General features: G+C 42.1%; 1 protein-coding gene across 4 annotated transcripts in view; it reads left to right on the top strand.

Moving 5' to 3' along the window:
* SLC30A6 (solute carrier family 30 member 6) overlaps nucleotides 1-17,795 on the top strand; it is a 28,013-nt gene extending 10,218 nt beyond the window's left edge. For 2 of the 4 annotated variants that reach the window (XM_077344218.1, XM_077344212.1), the window contains exons 9-14: nucleotides 2,205-2,253; nucleotides 3,966-4,085; nucleotides 4,169-4,271; nucleotides 10,855-10,902; nucleotides 15,558-15,626; nucleotides 16,661-17,795. In XM_077344218.1, coding sequence (XP_077200333.1) covers nucleotides 2,205-2,253; nucleotides 3,966-4,085; nucleotides 4,169-4,271; nucleotides 10,855-10,902; nucleotides 15,558-15,626; nucleotides 16,661-17,158 — 887 coding nt within the window. In that variant the 3' untranslated portion in view covers nucleotides 17,159-17,795. Of the gene's footprint in view, nucleotides 1-559; nucleotides 727-2,204; nucleotides 2,254-3,965; nucleotides 4,086-4,168; nucleotides 4,272-10,854; nucleotides 10,903-15,557; nucleotides 15,627-16,660 lie in introns of those variants that run through there. The other 2 variants (XM_077344229.1, XM_077344223.1) reach the window with 2 other exon arrangements.
* The last annotated feature ends 3,538 nt before the right edge of the window (nucleotides 17,796-21,333 follow it).

Genomic DNA, 21,333 nt, shown 5'->3' with positions numbered 1-21,333 from the left:
TGACTTCCTTTGCCTTCCCTAAGTTATCTGGTCACATAGGCTATGTTGAGATATTATGATAAAATCGTGGTTAGTTGTGATGTCAAATGCAGACTTAATAACAAATTATGGCTTTTCTTGGGGCATTAACTTGGGATTCTTAATTAGAGTTTGTGGTTGGTGGTTAACCATGATTTTTACTAACTGGATTATTGTATCCAAAATGTAAAATCCCAGTTTATCCCTGATGGCAGGAGGCCTGGACAGAATGTTGGGCTTTAGCTTCTCTTGAGAACAAGTTTAAAAGGCAATGAGACAAGAACTCTGGTCATATGTGATTAGCCCACCCACGTTGGTGCACTTGTTCCCACCTTTATATTTGATTTTATTTCAGAGAGATAGAAAAGAAATTTAGGGAACGTGAATAAAGTGCAGTAGAGAAAGCTGGGAGAACAGTTGAGGGTTGTAAAACCCTTTTGGGTCTAGAATGATATAGCTAGACTTACAGGCAGATGGAAGGAAGGGGAAAGCTTTAAGGCTCTAAAAGACAGCTGTGAATAAATTCAGTTGACATTGGCAATGCCCATTCCATTTCAGTGGGCACTCAGAGGTCATCCTGACCCTCTGCCTGGTGATGTGCTACCTATGGGATGGCTTACTCCAGTTGTGCACTCCTGGGGAGATAGTGATGAAGCAATCAACCACCTCCCTTCCCCTGGCACCCATTAGATGTTGCATTCAAATGATGTAAGTCTCTGTGTGGTACATCCCAAGTCTGTTACCTTCTAAGTGTCAGATTCCAGCTAAGGGGTAAGCTGGCCATTTCATTGTCTTCAGCTAGGAGAGCCGGTTGCATCTATAAAGTTTTGATAGCTGGGTACTTCTCAGAGTTGTTGACAGAACAAGTAATATTTAGGAGCAATCAACTTCCCATTTCCCACCTCTCTTCTGCCAACAGGAAAAACACTTTTAAAAGCAGTTGGAGGGGGTTGCGAGCCCCAACCCTTGAAATATTGGGATGTAGCCTCAAATAAAAGAACATTTATCTTCAGTAAAAAGTGAAAGATTTATGCTATCTGAAGAGAAACCAGAGTATAGAAAAGGACATTTCTTCACAAGCAGACTTGTGGATCTCAGAGGAAACTTGGCTTCCATTTCCCCATCCCTTTGAAGAGGCCAACAGCAGGAGGCCTGCACTTAGGGACAATGGGCTGTGCAAGAGCATTCAGAAAAACATCTGAGGGTTGTGTGATGAGACAGGAAAGGAAGCAATTGGTAGATTTAAGTATTTATACAAAACCGTATATTATACAAAAAATTAGTACATTTAAGTATTTATACAAAAACTGGTTTGTTATGTACGTCTGGTAGACCAACTTTGGCTTGTTCAACAAATTGCAGGTACAATAAGCAAGGTGAAAAGAACAATGTAGCTGGTTTGGCATACTGGTTAAATGGGTTGATTTGGTGCAAGGGGACATAAGTGTGCCTACAGTATAAGACTCTTGTCAAGGAGTCCTGGCCTGAACCCTGTGGGTTTCCCAGGTCAAGTGTTCACAAGAAACAGACTTTTATGTAAAGTTTATTAAAATAATTTTCAGAATATAAATTTATCCATTGGCAACACACTTCTAGAATCATGCGATACAAAAATAAGCAAATAAGCAGATCATAGTTGAGGCCTCAGTCCACCAGAATCCAAGCTAGTCTTTCTTTCTTCAAACCCTTTGGCCATTTATAGTTTTGGCCCACCTCGATCAGGCGACCATGATGAACCAAGCCAAATGTGTCCTGGCTAGAACTCTTTAGATTATGACTTTACTTCTGATTTTCCCACTGTGTAGTTCAGAAGTTCTCACAAAGAACCAATTAGCCCCCTCCATACTTTGGCCTTGAAGATTTTAAGAAGTCTGTAGGCTGAGAGGTCTAATAAGTAACCGTTGCAAAGTGGAACATGTTAGTTACTATACACATTAAACTTTGAGGGGAGGAATAAGGGGTGCTTTGTTTCAAAACTGCTTTCAGTTTAGTAGAATAATTATTTTTATTGCACACAGTAAGTACTGTGATAATAGCTGCCCTCTGAGTAGGAGTCCTTAAAGCTTTATGTGGATTGAATTTGAAATAAAATTTGATGAAGCTATATAGTGTGACTTGTTAGATTGATTATAATCATGGTGTAAAGCATGTGGTCTTAATTATAATTAATATTACTTTTCATCTAGCTGCAAGTACAAGTTGGCTTCAGGAACATGTTGCAGATCTCAGTAGAAGGTAAGATACACAAAGCCCTGACCTGGATAGCCTGGGCCTAGCCTATTCTTGTCAGATCTGGGAAATTAAGCAGGGTGAGCCCTAGCTAGTATTTGGAGGGAGACCTTCAAGGGAGAACTAAGGTTGTGACATACAAGTAGGCAGTAGCAAACAAGCTTTGAGGGTCTTTTGCCTTGAAAATTCTGTGGAGTTGCCATTGATTATAATCATGTGTCTTGACAGCACTTCCTACCACCAGGGATCCACAACTGGAGGTAGAGGGAAAAGTGCTGTAGACATTAGCTGTGCAAGACCTACTAAAGTCCTGTTACCTTCTACCACCATCCCTTGCATGTGACCTTAAAATAAAATTAGCTACTGAAGTGTGTGTGTGTGGGGGGGAGTATTGAAAAGGTAAAGTAATACAATTGTGTAGGAATCTATATGCTGTAGCCTTGAGTAACAGCTTGGAAAGCATGTTAGGTATCTCCCTAAGGATTCAAGGGGGGGGTGTGTGTGTGGAAATTCTGCACAAATCAGTTAAAAGTACCCAAAGCTTATTTCTTCATATGTTACATTTCTATAGGTTATTTTGAGATAGGCTGTGGAGTTATGGATTGTCTGTGGAGAAATTCTTGTTCTTTGGGTTACAGAACTAAGCCTTCCATTTTTAACCTGGGGCTATTATGCACAGCAGGAAACATCACAAAATGTCTTGTGCATAATAGCTCCTGGTATAGATTCTGTCACTGTAAAGTGCATTACCATATCAGAGTCATTTGTTTATTATTTGGGAGTTCTGCTTTTTTGCTGCTGGTCTAATCAAGTGAGGAATTATATTCCTGCCTTGTTCTTATCATAGCCACTTTCTCCCAGAAAAATTTGTTTTCCTGTTCTGCCCCTCCTCTATCAGAAAGCCTTCAAAAGACTCAAGCTTTTTCTTTTGGAGAAAATGTGCAGTTTTGGAGAAAGCTTGCAAGTTGTCCAGTGTCACAGTAATATGAAAATGTATTTGAAGATATTTCATAGTAAGGTAAAGGTAAAGGTATCCCCTGTGCAAGCACCGAGTCATGTCTGACCCTTGGGGTGACGCCCTCCAGCGTTTTCATGGCAGACTCAATACGGGGTGGTTTGCCAGTGCCTTCCCCAGTCATTACCATTTACCCCCCAGTACTTACCTTAATTTTGTTAAACACATCTGAATATTCTTTCTTTATGCATGAAATGGGACCTCGCATATGTACAAAAGAGGAACTCAAATTCCCAGTAATCATTGGGTTCTGTCTATCAATACAAACTGTAATAACATTGAGGCTACTGACCTCCTTAATTATAGTGTCTGGAAATCTGAATATATGAGTAAGCAAAATACTTCCTACACTTTCACTAAGTAGTTAGAATTTAAAGAACTAAAAGATTTTATTGCTAGGAACAGCTGTTTAGAACTGCGAGGAAACAATTGTTTTAACTTAAATTGGCAGCTTTGTACTTGATGTAATTTCAGTAGAAGGGAATGAACAAGTTGCCTATGCTATAGTCATCATCATCTATTATAATGTGTAATTTATGTGTCCACAATTAATAATAGCTAGGCTGATTATCTTTCTGGCTGCAGAGAAATACCCACATAATTCCTACTGTACATATGAATGAACTGTGCTCTTTTTTTAACTTGCTGTGTCTCCTATTTAAGGGCAGTTAATCCATATTTTTCCTTCCTTTTTATTTTTTAGTTTATGTGGCATCATTCCTGGATTGAGCAGCATCTTCCTTCCACGAATGAATCCATTCGTCTTAATTGACCTTGCAGGGGCTTTAGCTCTTTGTATTACATACATGCTAATTGAAATTAAGTACGTACAGTTACATTCAACAATAAAATTCCTAGGTATTAAAAACCTGGTGTGCTCTCTAATGCTACATTTCTCTGTTTCAGTAATTATTTTGCTGTTGACACTGCATCTGCAGTAGCCATTGCCTTGATGACATTTGGTACCATGTATCCTATGAGTGTCTACAGTGGAAAGGTATTACTTCAGGTGAGACATTACAGTCAGGACTGGCATTTAGTTCTAATGGAAGGAGTATACTACAAGAAGCAGACAGAATACATGCTAAGAAGTCAAAACAGGCATAATGGAATTCCACTTTCAGTAAGCATTGAATTTTGCTTTCATTTGTATAGGTTTGTTTTAAAAAACACTCTAACCTTATGAAATGTTCAAAAATTGCTGCTATACAAAGGAGCTCAGATATGGGAAGGACACCAAATACTGTCACTTACTAATTATCTCCTACTTAAGAGTAAACCCCTTTAAGTGCTACTTTGTTCATTAAAAGGAGCTGCCAAATAAAGAAACTGAGAGATAGAGATTCTCAGCATATTGAGCTGTCCACTAGTTTTAACCCTTCTTTCCCAATTCCATTCACCAAATTTCACATATTTTTTGTGTGCAAGAGTGAATTCCTGAATTGCTGAAAGAATAACAGTTGTTCAGCTGTTAAACTGAAAATGATGTTGTAGCATTCACTTTAAGCCATTGTTAAGGTTGTTTTGCATAGTAGGCTGGAGAGTTTGCTTTTAGGGTTTTGTTTAGATCTGCAAACATTCATTTTTTTTCACAGTTCCAAGCTAACCTCCATTTATTTTCATCTCCTCAGTTTGCCCTCCTTGGGAAAAGCCTGACAGTGTTTCCTGCTTCCAGGACGGGCTTAGTCTACAAAGATCTCTGTAGAAAGATCTGTCTTGCCTATTTATGGTACCAGTCTTGGAATTTAAGAATTCACTGATCTGGCCGTGTTAAGAATTAGAAATCATAGAATCATAGAATCATAGAATCATAGAGTTGGAAGGGGCCATACAGGCCATCTAGTCCAACCCCCTGCTCAACGCAGGATTAGCCCTAAGCATCCTAAAGCATCCAAGAAAAGTGTGTATCCAACCTTTGCTTGAAGACTTCCAGTGAGAGGGAGCTCACCACCTCCTTAGGCAGTCTATTCCACTGCTGAACTACTCTGACTGTGAAAAACTTTTTCCTGATATCTAGCCTATATCGTTGTACTTGAAGTTTAAACCCATTACTGCGTGTCCTCTCCTCTGCAGCCAGCAGAAACAGCATCCTGCCCTCCTCCAAGTGACAACCTTTCAAATACTTAAAGAGGGCTATCATGTCCCCTCTCAACCTCCTTTTCTCCAGGCTGAACATTCCCAAGTCCCTCAACCTATCTTCATAGGGCTTGGTCCCTTGGCCCCAGATCATCTTCGTCGCTCTCCTCTGTACCCTTTCAATTTTATCTACGTCCTTCTTGAAGTGAGGCCTCCAGAACTGCACACAGTACTCCAGGTGTGGTCTGACCAGTGCCGTATACAATGGGACTATGACATCTTGTGATTTTGATGTGATGCCTCTGTTGATACAGCCCAAAATGGCATTTGCCTTTTTTACCGCTGCATCACACTGCCTGCTCATGTTTAGTTTACAATCCACAAGTACCCCAAGGTCTCGTTCACACACAGTGCTACCTAGAAGCGTATCCCCCATCCAGTAGGCATGCTTTTCATTTTTCTGACCCAGATGCAGAACTTTACACTTATCTTTATTAAATTGCATCTTGTTCTCATTTGCCCATTTTTCCATTGTGTTCAGATCTCGTTGAACTCTGTCTCTATCTTCCGGAGTATTTGCCAGTCCTCCCAATTTGGTGTCATCTGCAAACTTGATGAGTAGTCCCTCCACCCCCTCATCTAGATCATTAATAAATATGTTAAAAAGTACCGGGCCGAGCACCGAACCCTGAGGTACCCCGCTACTCACCTCTCTCCAGTCTGATGAAACACCATTGACAACAACTCTTTGAGTGCGGTTCTCTAACCAATTCCCTATCCACCTAACTATCTGAAAATCCAGATTGCAGTCCTTCAACTTATCCATCAGAACATCATGGGGAACCTTGTCAAAAGCTTTACTAAAATCCAAGTAAATGACATCAACCGAATTTCCCCGATCCAGCAAACCTGTTACTTGGTCAAAAAAGGAAACTAGGTTGGTCTGGCAGGACCTGTTGGAGACAAATCCATGCTGACTTCCTTGGATCACCAAATTGTCCTCCAGATGTTTGCAGATCGCTCCCTTTAATATCTGCTCCATTATCTTCCCCACAACAGAGGTCAGACTCACTGGTCTGTAGTTTCCCGGGTCATCCTTCCTCCCTTTTTTGAAGATCGGAATAACATTTGCTCTCTTCCAGTCCTCCGGGACATCTCCAGTCCTTAAAGAGGTTACGAAGATGATGGACAAGGGCTGTGCAAGTTCTCTGGAAAGTTCTTTGAGTACTCTTGGGTGCATTTCATCTGGACCAGGGGATTTGAACTCATCCAGTGCAGCTAAATGCCTCTCGACAACCTCTCTATCCATGTTAACCTGCCACCCAGACACTGTCCTTTGGCTATGGCCATCTCTAGATGTACCTAAACACTTTGACCTGTGGGAAAAAACAGATGTAAAATAGGCACTAAGCCTTTCTGCTTTCTCTGCATCTTCCGTTAGAGTTTGTCCATACGCACCCAACAGTGGGCCTATTGCCTCCTTTACTTTACGTTTGCTCCTCACATAACTGAAAAATCTTTTCTTGTTACAATGGGCTTCCCTGGCCAATCTTAGCTCACTCTCAGCTTTGGCCTTTCTGATGATTGATCTACAGTGCCTAGTAACCTGTAGGTACTCTTTTTTAGAGCTCTGTCCTTCCCTCCATTTCCTGAACATTTTCCTTTTCTTTCTTAGTTCCTCTTGAAGTTCTCTGTTCATCCAAATAGGCTTCTTAGAGCTCCTGCAGTGTTTTCGTCTTTCTGGGATAGTCATTGATTGAGCATGCAATAGCTCCTGTTTGAGTAGCGCCCACCCTTCACATGCTCCCTTCCCTTCCAGCATTCTCGGCCATGGTATGACACTCATCATGTCTCTGAGTTTATTAAAGTTTGCCCTACGAAAATCCAACATCCGCGTCTGGCTACAAGCTTCCTTGGCTCCCCATCTCAAAAGGAATTCTATGAGGACATGGTCACTTCCCCCTAGGGTCCCCACTTCCTTCACCTCATCCACCAACTCTTGCCTGTTGGTCAGTATTAAGTCCAGTATGGCTGAACCTCTTGTGGGTTCATCTACCATTTGATAAATGAAATTGTCAGCCAGGCAGGTCAGAAACTTGCATGACTGAGGACGCTTCGCAGAGTTAGTTTCCCAGCACACATCTGGGAAATTGAAGTCACCCATGATGACAAGGTCCTGCCGTTTGGATATTTTCTCAAGCTGCTCACAAAGTGCAGCATCCACATCCTCTCGTTGGTCAGGCGGTCGGTAGCAGACACCAACCACCACACTGTTTGTTTTCCCATCGTTTATTTTCACCCAGATGCTTTCCACTGCAGATATGCTCTCCTTCACTAGAATTTCCTGACAGGTAAGCCCTTTCCTCACATACAGTGCCACTCCTCCACCTCTTCGATCTATTCTGTTTTTTCTGAACAGTTCATATCCATCCACCATTACATTCCAGTCATGAGAATCATTCCACCAAGTTTCTGTGATGCCTACTAGATCATACCTTTCCATCAGCATGAGAAGTTCCAGCTCTTCCTTTTTATTGCCCATGCTTCGGGCGTTAGTATAAAGACAACTGAATCCTTTTACTTTTGGTTCCCTATGAGCTGGCCTTGCCGGTTGGGCTGCCTCCGATAGTTTTCCTTCCATACACTCCCTATGTTGATCGTCTCCTTCCCCTAGTGGCTTTAGTTTAAAGCTCTCCTGATGAATCTCCCCAGGTTCCTGCCAAACACATTCTTCCCCAGTTTCGATAAGTGCAGTCCATCAGGTGCTAGTAGGCCTTCCTCAAGAAAGCCTATCCCATGGTCCCAGAAACCAAATCTCTCCTGCCGGCACCAACTACGCAGCCAGTGATTCACCTCCATTATCTTCCTCTCCCTATGCATTCCTCTTCCCTTGACAGGCAAGATTGAAGAGAATACCACTTGTGCCCCCATTTGCTTGAGCTTCCTCCCCAGATCTTGATAGTCTTTTTTAATAGGAGCGATGGTATTCAGGGACATGTCATTCGTTCCCACATGGACCATCACAAATGGGTAGCGATCCGTAGATTTGAGGAGTTTGGGCAGCCTTTCTGAAACATCTTTAATTTTCGCCCCTGGCAAGCAACACACCTCTCGGGTTAGGGGGTCGGGCCCAGCCACATGGCGATCCATTCCTCTTAGCAGGGAGTCTCCAATTACCAGTACTCTCCTTTTTTTTTTCTTCTCACCTCCATTTCCTTCTGTCCCCGTGGCCTCTTCCCTTTGTCTTAGAGTTTGTTTTGGGACCTCTTCCCTTGTTGACCCTTGCACCTCCTCTGCAAGGGCCTGAAATCTATTCTGGAGCTCCAAAGGCCCCGAGAACTGTCTCGCCCTTCGCCGTTCAGTCTTTTTCCGAACTGCCTGCAGAGGCTCCCTATTGTGGTCAATCTCCTTGTCCTCTTCAGGACTGGTTGTATTCTCTTTATTCTCTTTATTCCATGTTGCAGAGCTCTGGACTACGAACTCCTCCCCTTTCTTACTTTGGGTCAGAGTAATAATTCTGTTTTCTAGTCCCCTAATCTTTTCCTCCAAAAGTCTTACCAGCTTACACTTGGGGCAGCTGTAGTCCATCTTGTCTTCTGGGAGGAAGGCAATCATGTCACACTCACTGCAGATGATGGGATGAGTGTCCTGGAGGACCATTGTAATGTCTAGACAGTGCAAGTACTAGGGAAATATAATCTACTGATATAATCTACTGATTCTAATTGCTCGGCCAAGAACCCCAGGCTAAGAGCCACAGGCCAAGAGCCCTTTGTCTCTCTCGCTCTTCGGCTCGCGCCAAAGGCTCGCGCCTCTGGTGAGGAGCAGCCCTTTTTAAGCCTCCCAACAATTACCCAGCAATCACCTCACCCAGGCAGAACAATAGCCTCACCTGGTCAGCAGCAACTCTCCCCAGTAGCTCTCTCCACGTGCTCTCAGTTGTCTGAAACCTCAGAAATATTGGTGACAGTGTGGCGACAATGAATCTCTCAAATCTGGGTTGTGGCGAGACTATCTTACATTCTCTGAAAGGGCTTGGGAGAAATTTTAGAAATTGCATTTCATTTTAAAATGTAGACTAGGTAGGAGAAAGGACAGCATGTGCTTTTTTACTTATAATGTCATATATTCTAGTGTTTTGTATCACTGTAATTCTCATTTAGTTATTCCGTTCAAGGATAACTACAGTAATTTTAAATAAAGTTCTTAAGACAACATTGAGTGATTGTTGGCTGGGATAAAAGGTCTTCCAAAAATAAATACAAGGGTAAGTGAAAAAGTATTACTACAAAATCATAGCAGTCATTATTAAACAAAAATATCAAAATGTAAAGCTATTGTTTCTATCTAGGTCTATACAGTTCTGAAGGCAGTGTTTCCATCTCTCTAACCTAGCCTTTCTCAACTGTTTTACCATTGAGAAACTCCTGAAACATACTTCAGGCTTTGAGAAACCCCAGAAGTGGGGCGATCATGTAGAATATGGTTGGGAAGCATAGCGATGTACACGCCTACCTGGGCCTCCTCCAAGTCTATCATTGGCCATACTGGGAGGGAGGGGAAGCAGGTCAGTATAACCATACATGGTCATATCACCTGATAAATGTTTAACAAATTTAAAAATATATTAAAATTAATTAACTCCCACCCATTTGGGTAACCTCTTCACGGCCATTAAGAAACCTCAGGGTTTCATGAAAGCCTGCTTTAACCCTTCCCTGAAGAATTCTGCTCACTTAGATTTTTACCACATCAAAACGGCAGTTTTGGCATCCTAGAGGGATGCCAAATTGTGTTCTTTTTAAATGTTCTTTGAGTTCTGGGAACAAAAAGAAATCTGAAGAGGCACGAATCAGGGTAAGGTTTGCCAATGAAAGTACAGCTTGCTACCCTCAAAGAATGAGCAGGTTCATTGTCATGATGGGAAAAAATTCCTTAGCACAACTTTCATGGCCTTTATCTTGCCAATGCAGTCTTCAATTTTTAATGAGACTAAGACAAATATATTACTGGCTAAACTTGTCTGCAGCCATCCACTGATCGCTGAGATATATTTAAACATTTTGTTTGGGATAAACCTGTGCATTTATGAACTGGAACCCTAGTAGCAATACTTCTTGACTTATCCTTGTACAATTTCTGACCTCTCTTTAGTCAAAAGACTGGCACTTGAACAATAATTGAAGAGACTGATCATTCTTCATACAGTCAAGTGGTTTAGTGGTTAAACCAGTCTAAGAGACTTTAGGTCTCAAATCAAAATTAGGAAAAGTATCCTGGATTTGCTCTCATAAAGATAAGCCATTGATCTATTTTATCATTTGCATTGTTTCTGAGGTGCTAATACAAATTTTTCAATTTAGTCAGCAGATGAAAATGGACATTTGAAGTAGAATATAGGTATACTGGCATTTTATCACAAGCTTAATATTGCGTTATAATTTCTTTTCTCAGCAGTTACTACTTCCTGTGGCAGGACTATGCAAATTTTAAAAATTATGATTCTCTTTTTCCAGACAACACCACCTCATGTGATTGGACAGCTAGATAAGCTTTTAAGAGAGGTAAGTATGAGGCAGCCTCTCTGACCTGATGGGATGCTGTTCAGTACACTTCCTGGCACAGCGAGGAGGGCTTTTCAGGAGGTACTGGAACTTGGTACTAGATGGGGGAGCTGAAACCGAAGAAGTGAGCAAATGGGTTAAAAGGTTATAATAGAAACTAATCATTCTTTCACGGCTTTCAGATGCAAATTTAACTGTTTCCCTTTTGTGTGGAACACAGTTTTTCTAGTTTCAGCTAGGTAAAATTAGGTTTTTCCCCAATTGAATGTAACTAATCAAAATCCAGTCGTAAAATGCCCCCATTTTTTAACTTCAGAACAATAATAAATCCATATTACCTCCAAATTTTAAATCTGAGCAACTAGGGCATATCTGTCCCTTTTCTGATGGCTCCACAACATCTGCAGTTTCCATTTCCCCAGGGTGATGAGGGTAGGTAAGTCAACAGCAAGAGGAGAATGTTGTATGTCCTTAACAGGCATACTGTCTAACTAGATTATTGTAGTCTACGTTCATACTAGGCAGCATTGTCCATGTCGTTTCCACTTCCATTGAGGGGCCTGTACATCCACTTACAAAATATCACTAATTTTCAGTGTGCTGAAAAGGGCCTTGTGCTAGCAGAACTTGCTCCACAGCAGATCAAAGTCAGTGTTTCCTATGAGCCCTTTAAGTAACTGGCTGGGAGAAGGATCTCATTTGAGGTAATAAATAATGTTCACTGCCTGAGTGATTCCAGATCTCTAGCCTGAAAGTACTATGCTTTCATTGATGGTCTCAGGGTGGGAGGAGGCTAAGGTGTCAGCCTTATCCAGTTGCATCCTCCTAACCCTGCTGCCCTATGGAGACTCAAAAGGCTTTGACTGTATATTCTTAAGGGAGAAAGGGCTGCCATGCCATGAGGGGCATGGGGTAGGAGCTAAAGAGCCAGAAACTGGTTCTCACATACTCTGTTTTCCCTTGTGTCATGCTAGTCAGCTTTGCTTTTTTACAGATTAAAGCTTCTCCCTACTTTTATAATAATAAATAAGCAAACACATAGAGGACCATACAAGGGATGAAAGATAAATCTATAGGGGACAGATTTCTGACTGAGGATCTAAAACCTCTCCTTTTCTAAGTGTAGCTGATAGAAGGATTCAGACAGATCTCCCTAGGAAAGAGATACCAAACTTCCAGCCCTTTGTCAGATTGCCATCCATCTAGCCTCAGATGACAGGGACACCCAAAGCAAGACTTCCAAAGATTACTGGAGTGAGAGGTAGTCTCATATGGGAAAAGGTGGTCCTGTTGTTTTACAAAAGCAGTCTGTGTTGGAGGCATTGTGCTCCTATGCCTTATGTTGTGCTCTGTTGTTTGAAACATCTTATTTTCCTAAGCCTTCTGTATTCTTGAAAATAAAGACTTAGGCATGAGCTAACATTTTGAAATCAGTAGGTTTATGTGTATGTTCAGAGTTGACTGCCCTTTGCTCTTCCTGTTTAAAAAGAGGCCCCCACATCAAGCACCTCCTGACTGGTAAGGAGGGAGATAACTCTTTAAGAACGTAAGACCCTTGCTTGGGCCAGCCACATCATGGAGGTTCACAACAAGGTCATAAAATAGCAAGCCAATCCCTTATAGCCTGAACCCCCCCCCCCCAATAATCCCGTTGGGCTCCAGCAAATTGGACTGGTTCCAGCCTCAAGGAAGGTATTGATGTTAACAGTTTTCTAGATGAAGATATTAAAACATTTGGAGAAGGAGCCATTTAGATCCTCCTGACCCTAATCCGAACCAAATGTCAGGTGGAAGAGCTCCATCTTGCAGGCTTTGGAAACTGACAGGGCCCTCAGCTGTTCTGGGAGCTCATCCCACCAGGTAGGGGCCAGGACCAAAAAGGCTCTGGCTCTGGTCAAGGCCAGATGTACTTCATGTGGGGCAGGGATCACCATCCTGTTAGAATTTGCAGTGCAAAGAACTTTGTGAGGGGCATAGGAGGTTAAAATGGTCCCTCAGATATGCTGGGCACAGACCGCAGATGGCCTTGAAGGTCAAAAACTTGAACCTGATCCGGAATTTAACTGGCAACCAATGCAGCTGCCTCAGCACTGGCTGGATATGGACTCTTCAGGGTGTTCCCATGAGAACCCTATCAGCCGCATTTTGTATCAGTTGCAATTTCTGGGTCAGGGACAAGGGCAGGCCAGCATAGAGTGTGTTACAGAACTCTATAGGTGATGGTTGCATGCCAGGAACTTAGGGGTGACCTTTGATGCCTCCCTTTCCATGGAGACTCAGGTTACGAAGGTATTCAATCTGACATTTTTCCACCTACACCAAGCAAGGCTACTAGTGTCCTACCTGGCCCTGGAACACCTAGCCACTGTGATCTGTGTGACGGTCACCTCCAGACTAGACTTTTGTAACTCGCTGTACACTGGCCTGCCCTTATCCTTGACCCGGAAGTTGCAACTGGTACAAAATGCAGCTGCGAGGGTCCTCACTGGAACATTAAGGGCTCATATCCAGTCTGTGCTGCAGCAGCTGCATTGGTTGCCAGTGGTGTTCCAGATCAAGTTAAAGGTTTTGATTTTGACCTTCAAGGCTATTTGTGGTCTGGGTCCAGCATACCTGAGGGATGGCCTATCTCCTTGTGCCCCTAGCAAGGCATTACGCTCTGTGAATCTAAACAGGCAACTGATCCCCAGCCCAAGAGAGCACTACCTGGCCCCGACCAGGGCCCAGGTCTTTTCAGTCCTGGCCACGACCTGGTGGAATGAGTTCCCAGAAGAGCCGAGGGCCCTGACAGAGCTCTTGCAGTTTTGCATGGCCTGCAAGATCAAGTTCTTCCACCCTTGAACCACCCCACCTATGGTGGGAGGTGGGGTGAGGTAAGGATTGTTTGTTTGGTTTTGGTTTTAAACTGTGTTTCTATTGTTGTGAACCACCCCGAATTGGCTGGCCAGTAGGGGCTGAGGCTAGGTGTTCAGGGGCCGGGTAGGGTGCTTGTAGCCTTGCCTGGTGAAGACAGAAAAGTGCCAGTTGGGCTACTCTCATAACCTGCACCTCCATAGACAAGGAGGCATCAAAGATCACTCACAAATTCCTGGCCCAAAGCAAGATCTCCAATTGCACCCCATCCAGGCAGGGGAGATGCACTTCCTGGCCTCCTGGCATTGGGATTCTGATGTTGACTGTCTCTGAACATGGAGGTTTCCTTCAGTCACCATGGATAGTAAGACTATTACTATGATTTTGTTTGCTTATTCAGCATGGAGGAATTTTAATGGCTTGTAAATGCGAATCTTTTCTGTGTCTGGAATTTAACAGGGAAGATCCCTTGGTTGAGGGCTAGTCCTTGAGAATTCCATCCCAGCTGTTTGGAAGACAAAAATATTACAGGCAGAAATGTGATAAGAATTCTGTACTAAAATTGGGATCATGCCATTATATTAAAGAACCTGAACGAAACAGAATCTGAGCATAAATAACATGTCTACCCCTCCCTAGTATGCTACTTTAGTATGATAATTTTATACCTTTTCAAATCTTCTAATGCATTTTCCCATCATTGACATAAATGATATAAAACTATTGTGGGGGTAGTTAAATAAGGGATTCAGTATTACAAAGTATTTAGTGCTGTTGTTACATAAATCGTATGCTTTTCTAAAGCAGTGACTAGTTGTTGTTGTTGTTGTTATGTGCGAAGTCGTGTCCGACCCATCGCGACCCCATGGACAATGATCCTCCAGGCCTTCCTGTCCTCTACCATTCCCCAGAGTCCATTTAAGTTTGCACCGACTGCTTCAGTGACTCCATCCAGCCACCTCATTCTCTGTCGTCCCCTTCTTATTTTGCCCTCGATCGCTCCCAGCATTAAGCTCTTCTCCAGGGAGTCCTTCCTTCTCATGAGGTGGCCAAAGTATTTGAGTTTCATCTTCAGGATCTGGCCTTCTAAAGAGCAGTCAGGGCTGATCTCCTCTAGGACTGACCGGTTTGTTCGCCTTGCAGTCCAAGGGACTCGCAAGAGTCTTCTCCAGCACCAAAGTTCAAAAGCCTCAATTCTTTGACGCTCGGCCTTCCTTATGGTCCAACTTTTGCAGCCATACATTGCAACTGGGAATACCATAGCCTTGACTAAACGCACTTTTGTTGGCAGGGTGATGTCTCTGCTTTTTAGGATGCTGTCTAGATTTGCCATGCTTTCCTCCCCAGGAGCAAGCGTCTTTTAATTTCTTTGCTGCAGTCCCCATCTGCAGTGATCTTGGAGCCCAGGAAAATAAAATCTGTCACTATCTCCATTTGTGACTAGTATGGGCATGAATAGATCTGCATCCTGACTTGTGACCATTTACTTTGGAGCCCTGTGGCATTCAGTAAGGCTTAATTCCAGTTTTTTTAAAAAAGCAGACTTTTTATGAATAAGTAATTATAAAAAGCTTTTTTAAAACCTCAGAAGTTGCTAATTCAGACACTTGTTTAGTACAGCCCCCACTGAAATAAACAATAGCTGTGGGAGATCATGCAGTTCATTAAGCTTGTGTTGGGGAGATTTTTATCACTGTATAATGTCAGACACACTAAGCTTTTTAAAAAGTGGTAGGGGGTGGCTTGGTAACAATTCAGAAGGATTGTTAACAATACTGTATACAATTTATGTGTTAATCTAGGTATCTACCTTAGATGGTGTCTTAGAGGTTCGAAATGAGCATTTCTGGACATTGGGCTTTGGTACTCTGGTAAGTATTTTTATTTTTCTTCTCATAATTTTTCCAGGATCCAGAGCAGCTTAAAACAGTGGATGAATATAGACAAAGTAAAATCCTATTTTTCAGAGCAATGGCCACAAATATAAAGGCTGACAAAATTGTCTTATAACATAGATACAAATAATCAGTCCACAGTGGAAATGCATTGTGCATAACATTCTAAGTAGCCTTCAAGCTCCCTCTCCAAACAGTTTAATTTTAGATCACTGGATCTAACACATTTAAACAACTCGGATAAAAGCTTCTTTGAATCATGTAGTCCTTAAATGCTTTTGAAAAGTCTGGAGCCATCCTTGCAGTCCATGGGAGCTTGTTTGGAAGGATAGGGCAAAATTGGGAAGATCTCATGGATTACCAGTTGCCATGAGGGCATTGTGAGAAGAAACTGCCATGCTTAATAGTGATGATGCATGGCTTCATGCAAAGAGGAATAGATGTTCAGACATAAAGATCACAAGTTGTAAAGGGTTTTGAAATCAAGTTGAACCTGAAGTATACTTCTTGCCAATAATAGTTGTTTTAATATTGGTGCCCTATGCACATGGTGACTGCTTCCTCTTGACAGGCTGCTGCGTTCTGGAACCAGCTGAATTGTTCTCAAGGGCAACCTCATATGGTGTACATTACAATGAAATTAGAGCAGTTACATATCAACATGACTAGACCAGGCAAATCCAAGGGTTGAATGCTTATTAAAGGCTGAACATCAGAATGAAAGAGGCTGAATATTTATCAGAATGAAAGAGCATGCTGTTAGCAATTACTACAACCTTATTCTTCATTTCTTCACCTGATTTGGTAGAGACAGCTGCTCTGATCCAGAACATCTTCCCCAACCAACAGTGACCTCTGTTGCTTGTTATTTCAAATGCAATAGCTTAACAAATCCCAATAGTTTCTCCTGGGTAGAACTTGTATCAGGAATTTTAAGGGAAAAGTGCTGATATATTATCGAAGTCTATAATCCTCATGTAATTTGAGTTTATTGTTAATTTGCTTTCTAGGCTGGATCAGTACATGTGAGAATTCGAAGAGATGCCAATGAACAAATGGTGCTTGCTCATGTGACTAATCGGTTATACACCCTAGTGTCTACTTTAACTGTTCAGATTTTCAAAGATGACTGGATCAGGCCTACCTTGACCTCTGGGCCTATTGCCAACAATATACTGAACCTTTCAGACCATCACATCATTCCAATGCCACCTTTAAAGACTGCTGAAAACTTTAATCCTCCTACATCTACTCCAGCAAAACTAAGCAGCCCACCGCCAGAATTTTCTTTTAACACACCGGGCAAAAATATGAACCCAGTCATTCTCCTGAACACTCAGACCCGACCTTATGGTCTCGGCTTCAGCCGTGGAACTGTACCTTACAGCAATGCATTCACTCAAGGATTTGGAATGCCAGGAGTGGGAACGACCCAGGGATACAGGACTGGCTTTATGAATGCCCCCCACGGCTATGAAGCTGGCACTCGAGATCAGTCCAGACCCTAATAAACTTTTCCCATATTTATTGTGTGAATTTTTTCACTTATTTTATTGCTCATGTTTTACAAGCCCATTCCGATTTTCTAGGTGACTGGAGATTAAGTATTTCCAACAGTTGTGAGTTTCTTGTTTTCATTTAATCTTAAAACAGTTATTGATCTCAAGAACTGAAATACCCCTTTTTTTTGGTAATGAAAGAGCTGAATTATATTATTTTTTCCCCTAAGTCGTTACAGCATAACATGACTGTATATTCAGAACAGAACAAATCAAAAAGGAGCGGGGGTTTTGTATTCTTTAATTTTGGAGTGTTATCTGGGACGTATCGTTCTTCATTACTCTTCTAGATCTTCAGTGCCTCAGATACAATCATATGAACTTTTTAATGCAATCATGAATTTTTTAAATTCACATTTTCCTTCACTTGGAAAAGCACCTCCTTTTTTTTTTTCAAAGCCTTCTTAGAGGTCGAACTCCTGATATCAATTTTTGACATGAAGAAATTATTGTTTAATCTATTTTACTGTAAGGTTTACAAGACTCCTGTTGCTTCTTTTATGGTTGTTACTATTGCATATTCATTTTTATGTCCATCTTCCCTGCTGGACAGTATGCGGGAAAATAAAGTATTAAACTTGGAGAACTGCTTTTAAGCTTGTTAATCCTCTTGGAAGCATTTAGAGGAGGTCCATTTGTATGGTAAATGGGTGTTTTGGTTAGCTTATTGGTTTCCAGTTGGTTGTAAACACTGCTTTTCGATTTTGCAACTGGTTTTGAAAAGTAATTATAGCTCTTGGTAATAAGGAAGAAGGTCATGCAGAGTGTCTACCTTATGTCGGAAGTAATAATATATTCCTTTTAGTTTTTGCAGCTAATAAGGTACAGCTTAGATCTGGCTTTCTCAACCAGCGTTTTGTGAAAGCCCTAGAATTTCCTGAATGAGTGGGAGTTAATTAATTTAAAAAATATTTTTAAAATTTGTTAAATATTTATTGGATGGTATGACCATATATAGTCATGTCAGCCCGCCCACCTCCTTCCATAATTCCTAATGGTGGATCTAGAGGGGGTGGGAAGGGGAGGGGCCCTGGGTGAGCGGGCATGCACACACCTATGCTTCCCAATCATATTCTGCATGATTGTACCATTTCTGGGGTTTCTCGAAGCCCGAAGAATGTTTCAGCAGTTTCTCAATGGTAAAAAAAAATTGAGAAAGGTTGGCTTAGATGTGTGTGATGTTTTTTTAATGTGTAGTTAGAAGAATCCTTTCTTTGTGTGTTAATCTCACTCTTTAACATGATGATGGGGAACTTCATAAAACAGAAGCTAGTTAAAAACCAATTGGCAGCCAGCATCAACTTTTCAAACAAGGAAAAACGGAGTGGCTGGTTCTCCTCCCAGAAAGGCATGCCAACAGCTAGGAATATGTAAACTCCCTCCTCCAGATTATTTTTTAAGAATAAAGTTAGATTTCATGGTCACCCTCATGTTGGTGATTCAAAGGACATTCTTTCTTCACTTTGCAGGGTAGACATGGGTAGAAGTTTCTCCCCCCCCCCCCTCTTCCTGATTTGGAGATTGTTGACCTTCCTTATCTTCAAATACATCAATTTAGTAGTAAACTGGTGCAGGGTTCTCTGAAGTAGGGTGGTGGTACCAGAACCTATACAGGTTATTTAGGGACTCATTTTGCTATCTCACCCTGCCCCCTCCACTCAATGAGACTTTATAGAACTAAATAGTTTGGGACATTGACTATGGATTACATTGAAAACATTCATTAGTTGTTGCTGATGGGGAATTCTTGAACTGAAAAGGTTGTATTTTCCTAAGCTAATAGAATTTCCTAGGCTAATAGAATAGAAAGTCTTATTCACTGATGATACTGTCGTCTTTCAGGCACATATTTATTCTAGGAAACTAGTTAATTTATTGTACAGTGATAATCTACTTGCCTTTTCTAATGTGTAAATGCAGTAAGGTGCTCTGTTCTAAAGCTGTATCTACATCTTTGTATTTTTGAACTAGAATCAAATCAGTTTAAAACTAAGAATCAAAATGGTTGCTTTCATTACAACTGATGACCAATGATTGCAAAGATGCTAATTTTTCTTGGACTATGTGTTCTGTTGAATGAAACTGTAATGGAAAGGTAACTGCTTACTGGTCTGAGAACCTTGATTGACAGGGGCATTCTACAGTTGACCTGAGAAAGTAGCAATTCAGAAGAGTGAGGGATTGATGAGGATCCTGAAATAGGAATGTGGAACCAGTAGTCCTCTGAGGAAAATAGCTTCTGGGAAGCAATTGTTAAAGAAGGAAAATTGTAACCTGTATATGTATCTGCCCCTACAGATGTTTGCAATTTTGTAACAAGTTTCGTAGTAGCTGTGAGATCTGACAATAAAACCCACAAGTAGCTTATCCCACAGTAAACATACAAAAATACAAGATTGTGACAAGCTCCATAATCAGGAGGAATTACCTCAGAATGGCACCGCCAAGTGGACCCAGAGATGCCCAAGGAATAGGAGGAGAAGAAACTACAGCTGGGGAAGTCCTAGGCAGGAGGTGGGAATTATAAAAATGGAATTGATCAGAATAGGGGCACAGAAATCAGCTCTGAAATAACAAATACAGTTAGCCAGAATTGAGGCATAGCACAGCTGGAGAGAAAAAAAGGGGGAGAATCATGCAATGAGGATGGAGACGCAACTGAGGGCAAATTATCAGTTCATCTGTATAGTTTCCAATGCTGTAATATCCTTTCTGTGGTATGGGGATCAGATCTGTACACAGTATTCCAAATGAGGCCACACCACTGATTTATACAGGAGCATTATGATACTGGCTGATTTGTTTTCAGTCCCCTTCCTAATAATCCCCAGTATAATATTTGCCATTTTTATTGCAGTCATACAGTGAGTAGACATCTTCAATTAGTTATCTACTGTGACTCCAGGATCTCTCTACTGCTCAGTTATCACCAGTTCAGACTTGATCAATGAATATTTATAGGACTTTTGCCTCCAGTGGGCACTCCGTTGCATTTGCCCATGTTGAAACTAATTTGCCATGTTGATGTTCACTTGCCGAGCCTCAACAGATCCCTCTGGAACACTTCACAGCCTTCCCTGGTTCTAGCTGACCTGAACAACTTAGTGTCATTCACAGATTTATCAACTTCACAGCTCCGAAGTTAACTTCGGGGTCATTCTTGTCCACGTTTGTTCACCATCTCAAAGAACTATAAAAGGATAGTGAGACAAGCTTTTTCTTTACAGAATCTATGCTGATTCTTAATAGCTCATCCTTCCCACTTCCACCTCTCCTTCCCTGAACTACTCCCTGGTCCCTTCCCCCCACACACAACACACACAAACATGCACTCAAAGAGCCCTCCCTCCATACCTCTTCTCCTCCAGCCTGGAGGGCAATGCCTAGGCTTGTGCCATCCCCCAGAGGCCTTCCTAACACCAAGACTCCCTGCTCCTTCCCCATCCCCCCCATCCTCACCTATGCGGCAGCGTTAGCCCACCTGCCTGCTGCACTGGCATGCCTGGCTGTCTCCTCCTGCAATGGCCTGTGCTGCCTCAGCCAAGTGCCTGCTGCAGTGCCCCACAGCTACCCCAGCCTCTTCCGGTGTGTTCCCTGGGTCAAGGCTACGGACATCACGTCCGTACCCATTTCCGTCCCAGGGGCGGTGCCATAAGATGTGTTCCACATCAAAAAACATGAGCTACCAGTTAAACCTATATTTAGTGATGTCCTAAACATTTTATTTATTTATTATTTAAATTTATATACCGCCGTTCCCGATTGGGCTCATGGCGGTTCACACATTAAAAGAATAAGAACACACTAAAACCCATAAAAACCTGTAATTGCAATTACTAAAGGTGACCAGATGGCAAGCGAAAAAACTAACTAAACTCACCCTCTCGACCAGCCAGGGCCAGCCTTCTGACTGTGAGAGTGGGGAGACAGATCTATTTATTGACAGATGGACAAAAGGACATCTATCCTCAGATTGAATAGCAGGCCCCACCCTGGCCTCAACTGTATGCCTGATGGAAAAGCTCTGTCTTGCAGGCCCTGTGGAAAGTTGACAACTCTGGCAGGGCCCTTAGCTGTTCCGGGAGCTTATTCCACCAGATTAGATGGAAGAATGGAAATCAAAG

This window comes from Paroedura picta, chromosome 1 (assembly GCF_049243985.1).
Source record: "Paroedura picta isolate Pp20150507F chromosome 1, Ppicta_v3.0, whole genome shotgun sequence".
In the NCBI taxonomy this organism is placed as follows: domain Eukaryota; kingdom Metazoa; phylum Chordata; class Lepidosauria; order Squamata; family Gekkonidae; genus Paroedura; species Paroedura picta.
This window is presented reverse-complemented; position numbering and strand designations above follow the sequence as displayed.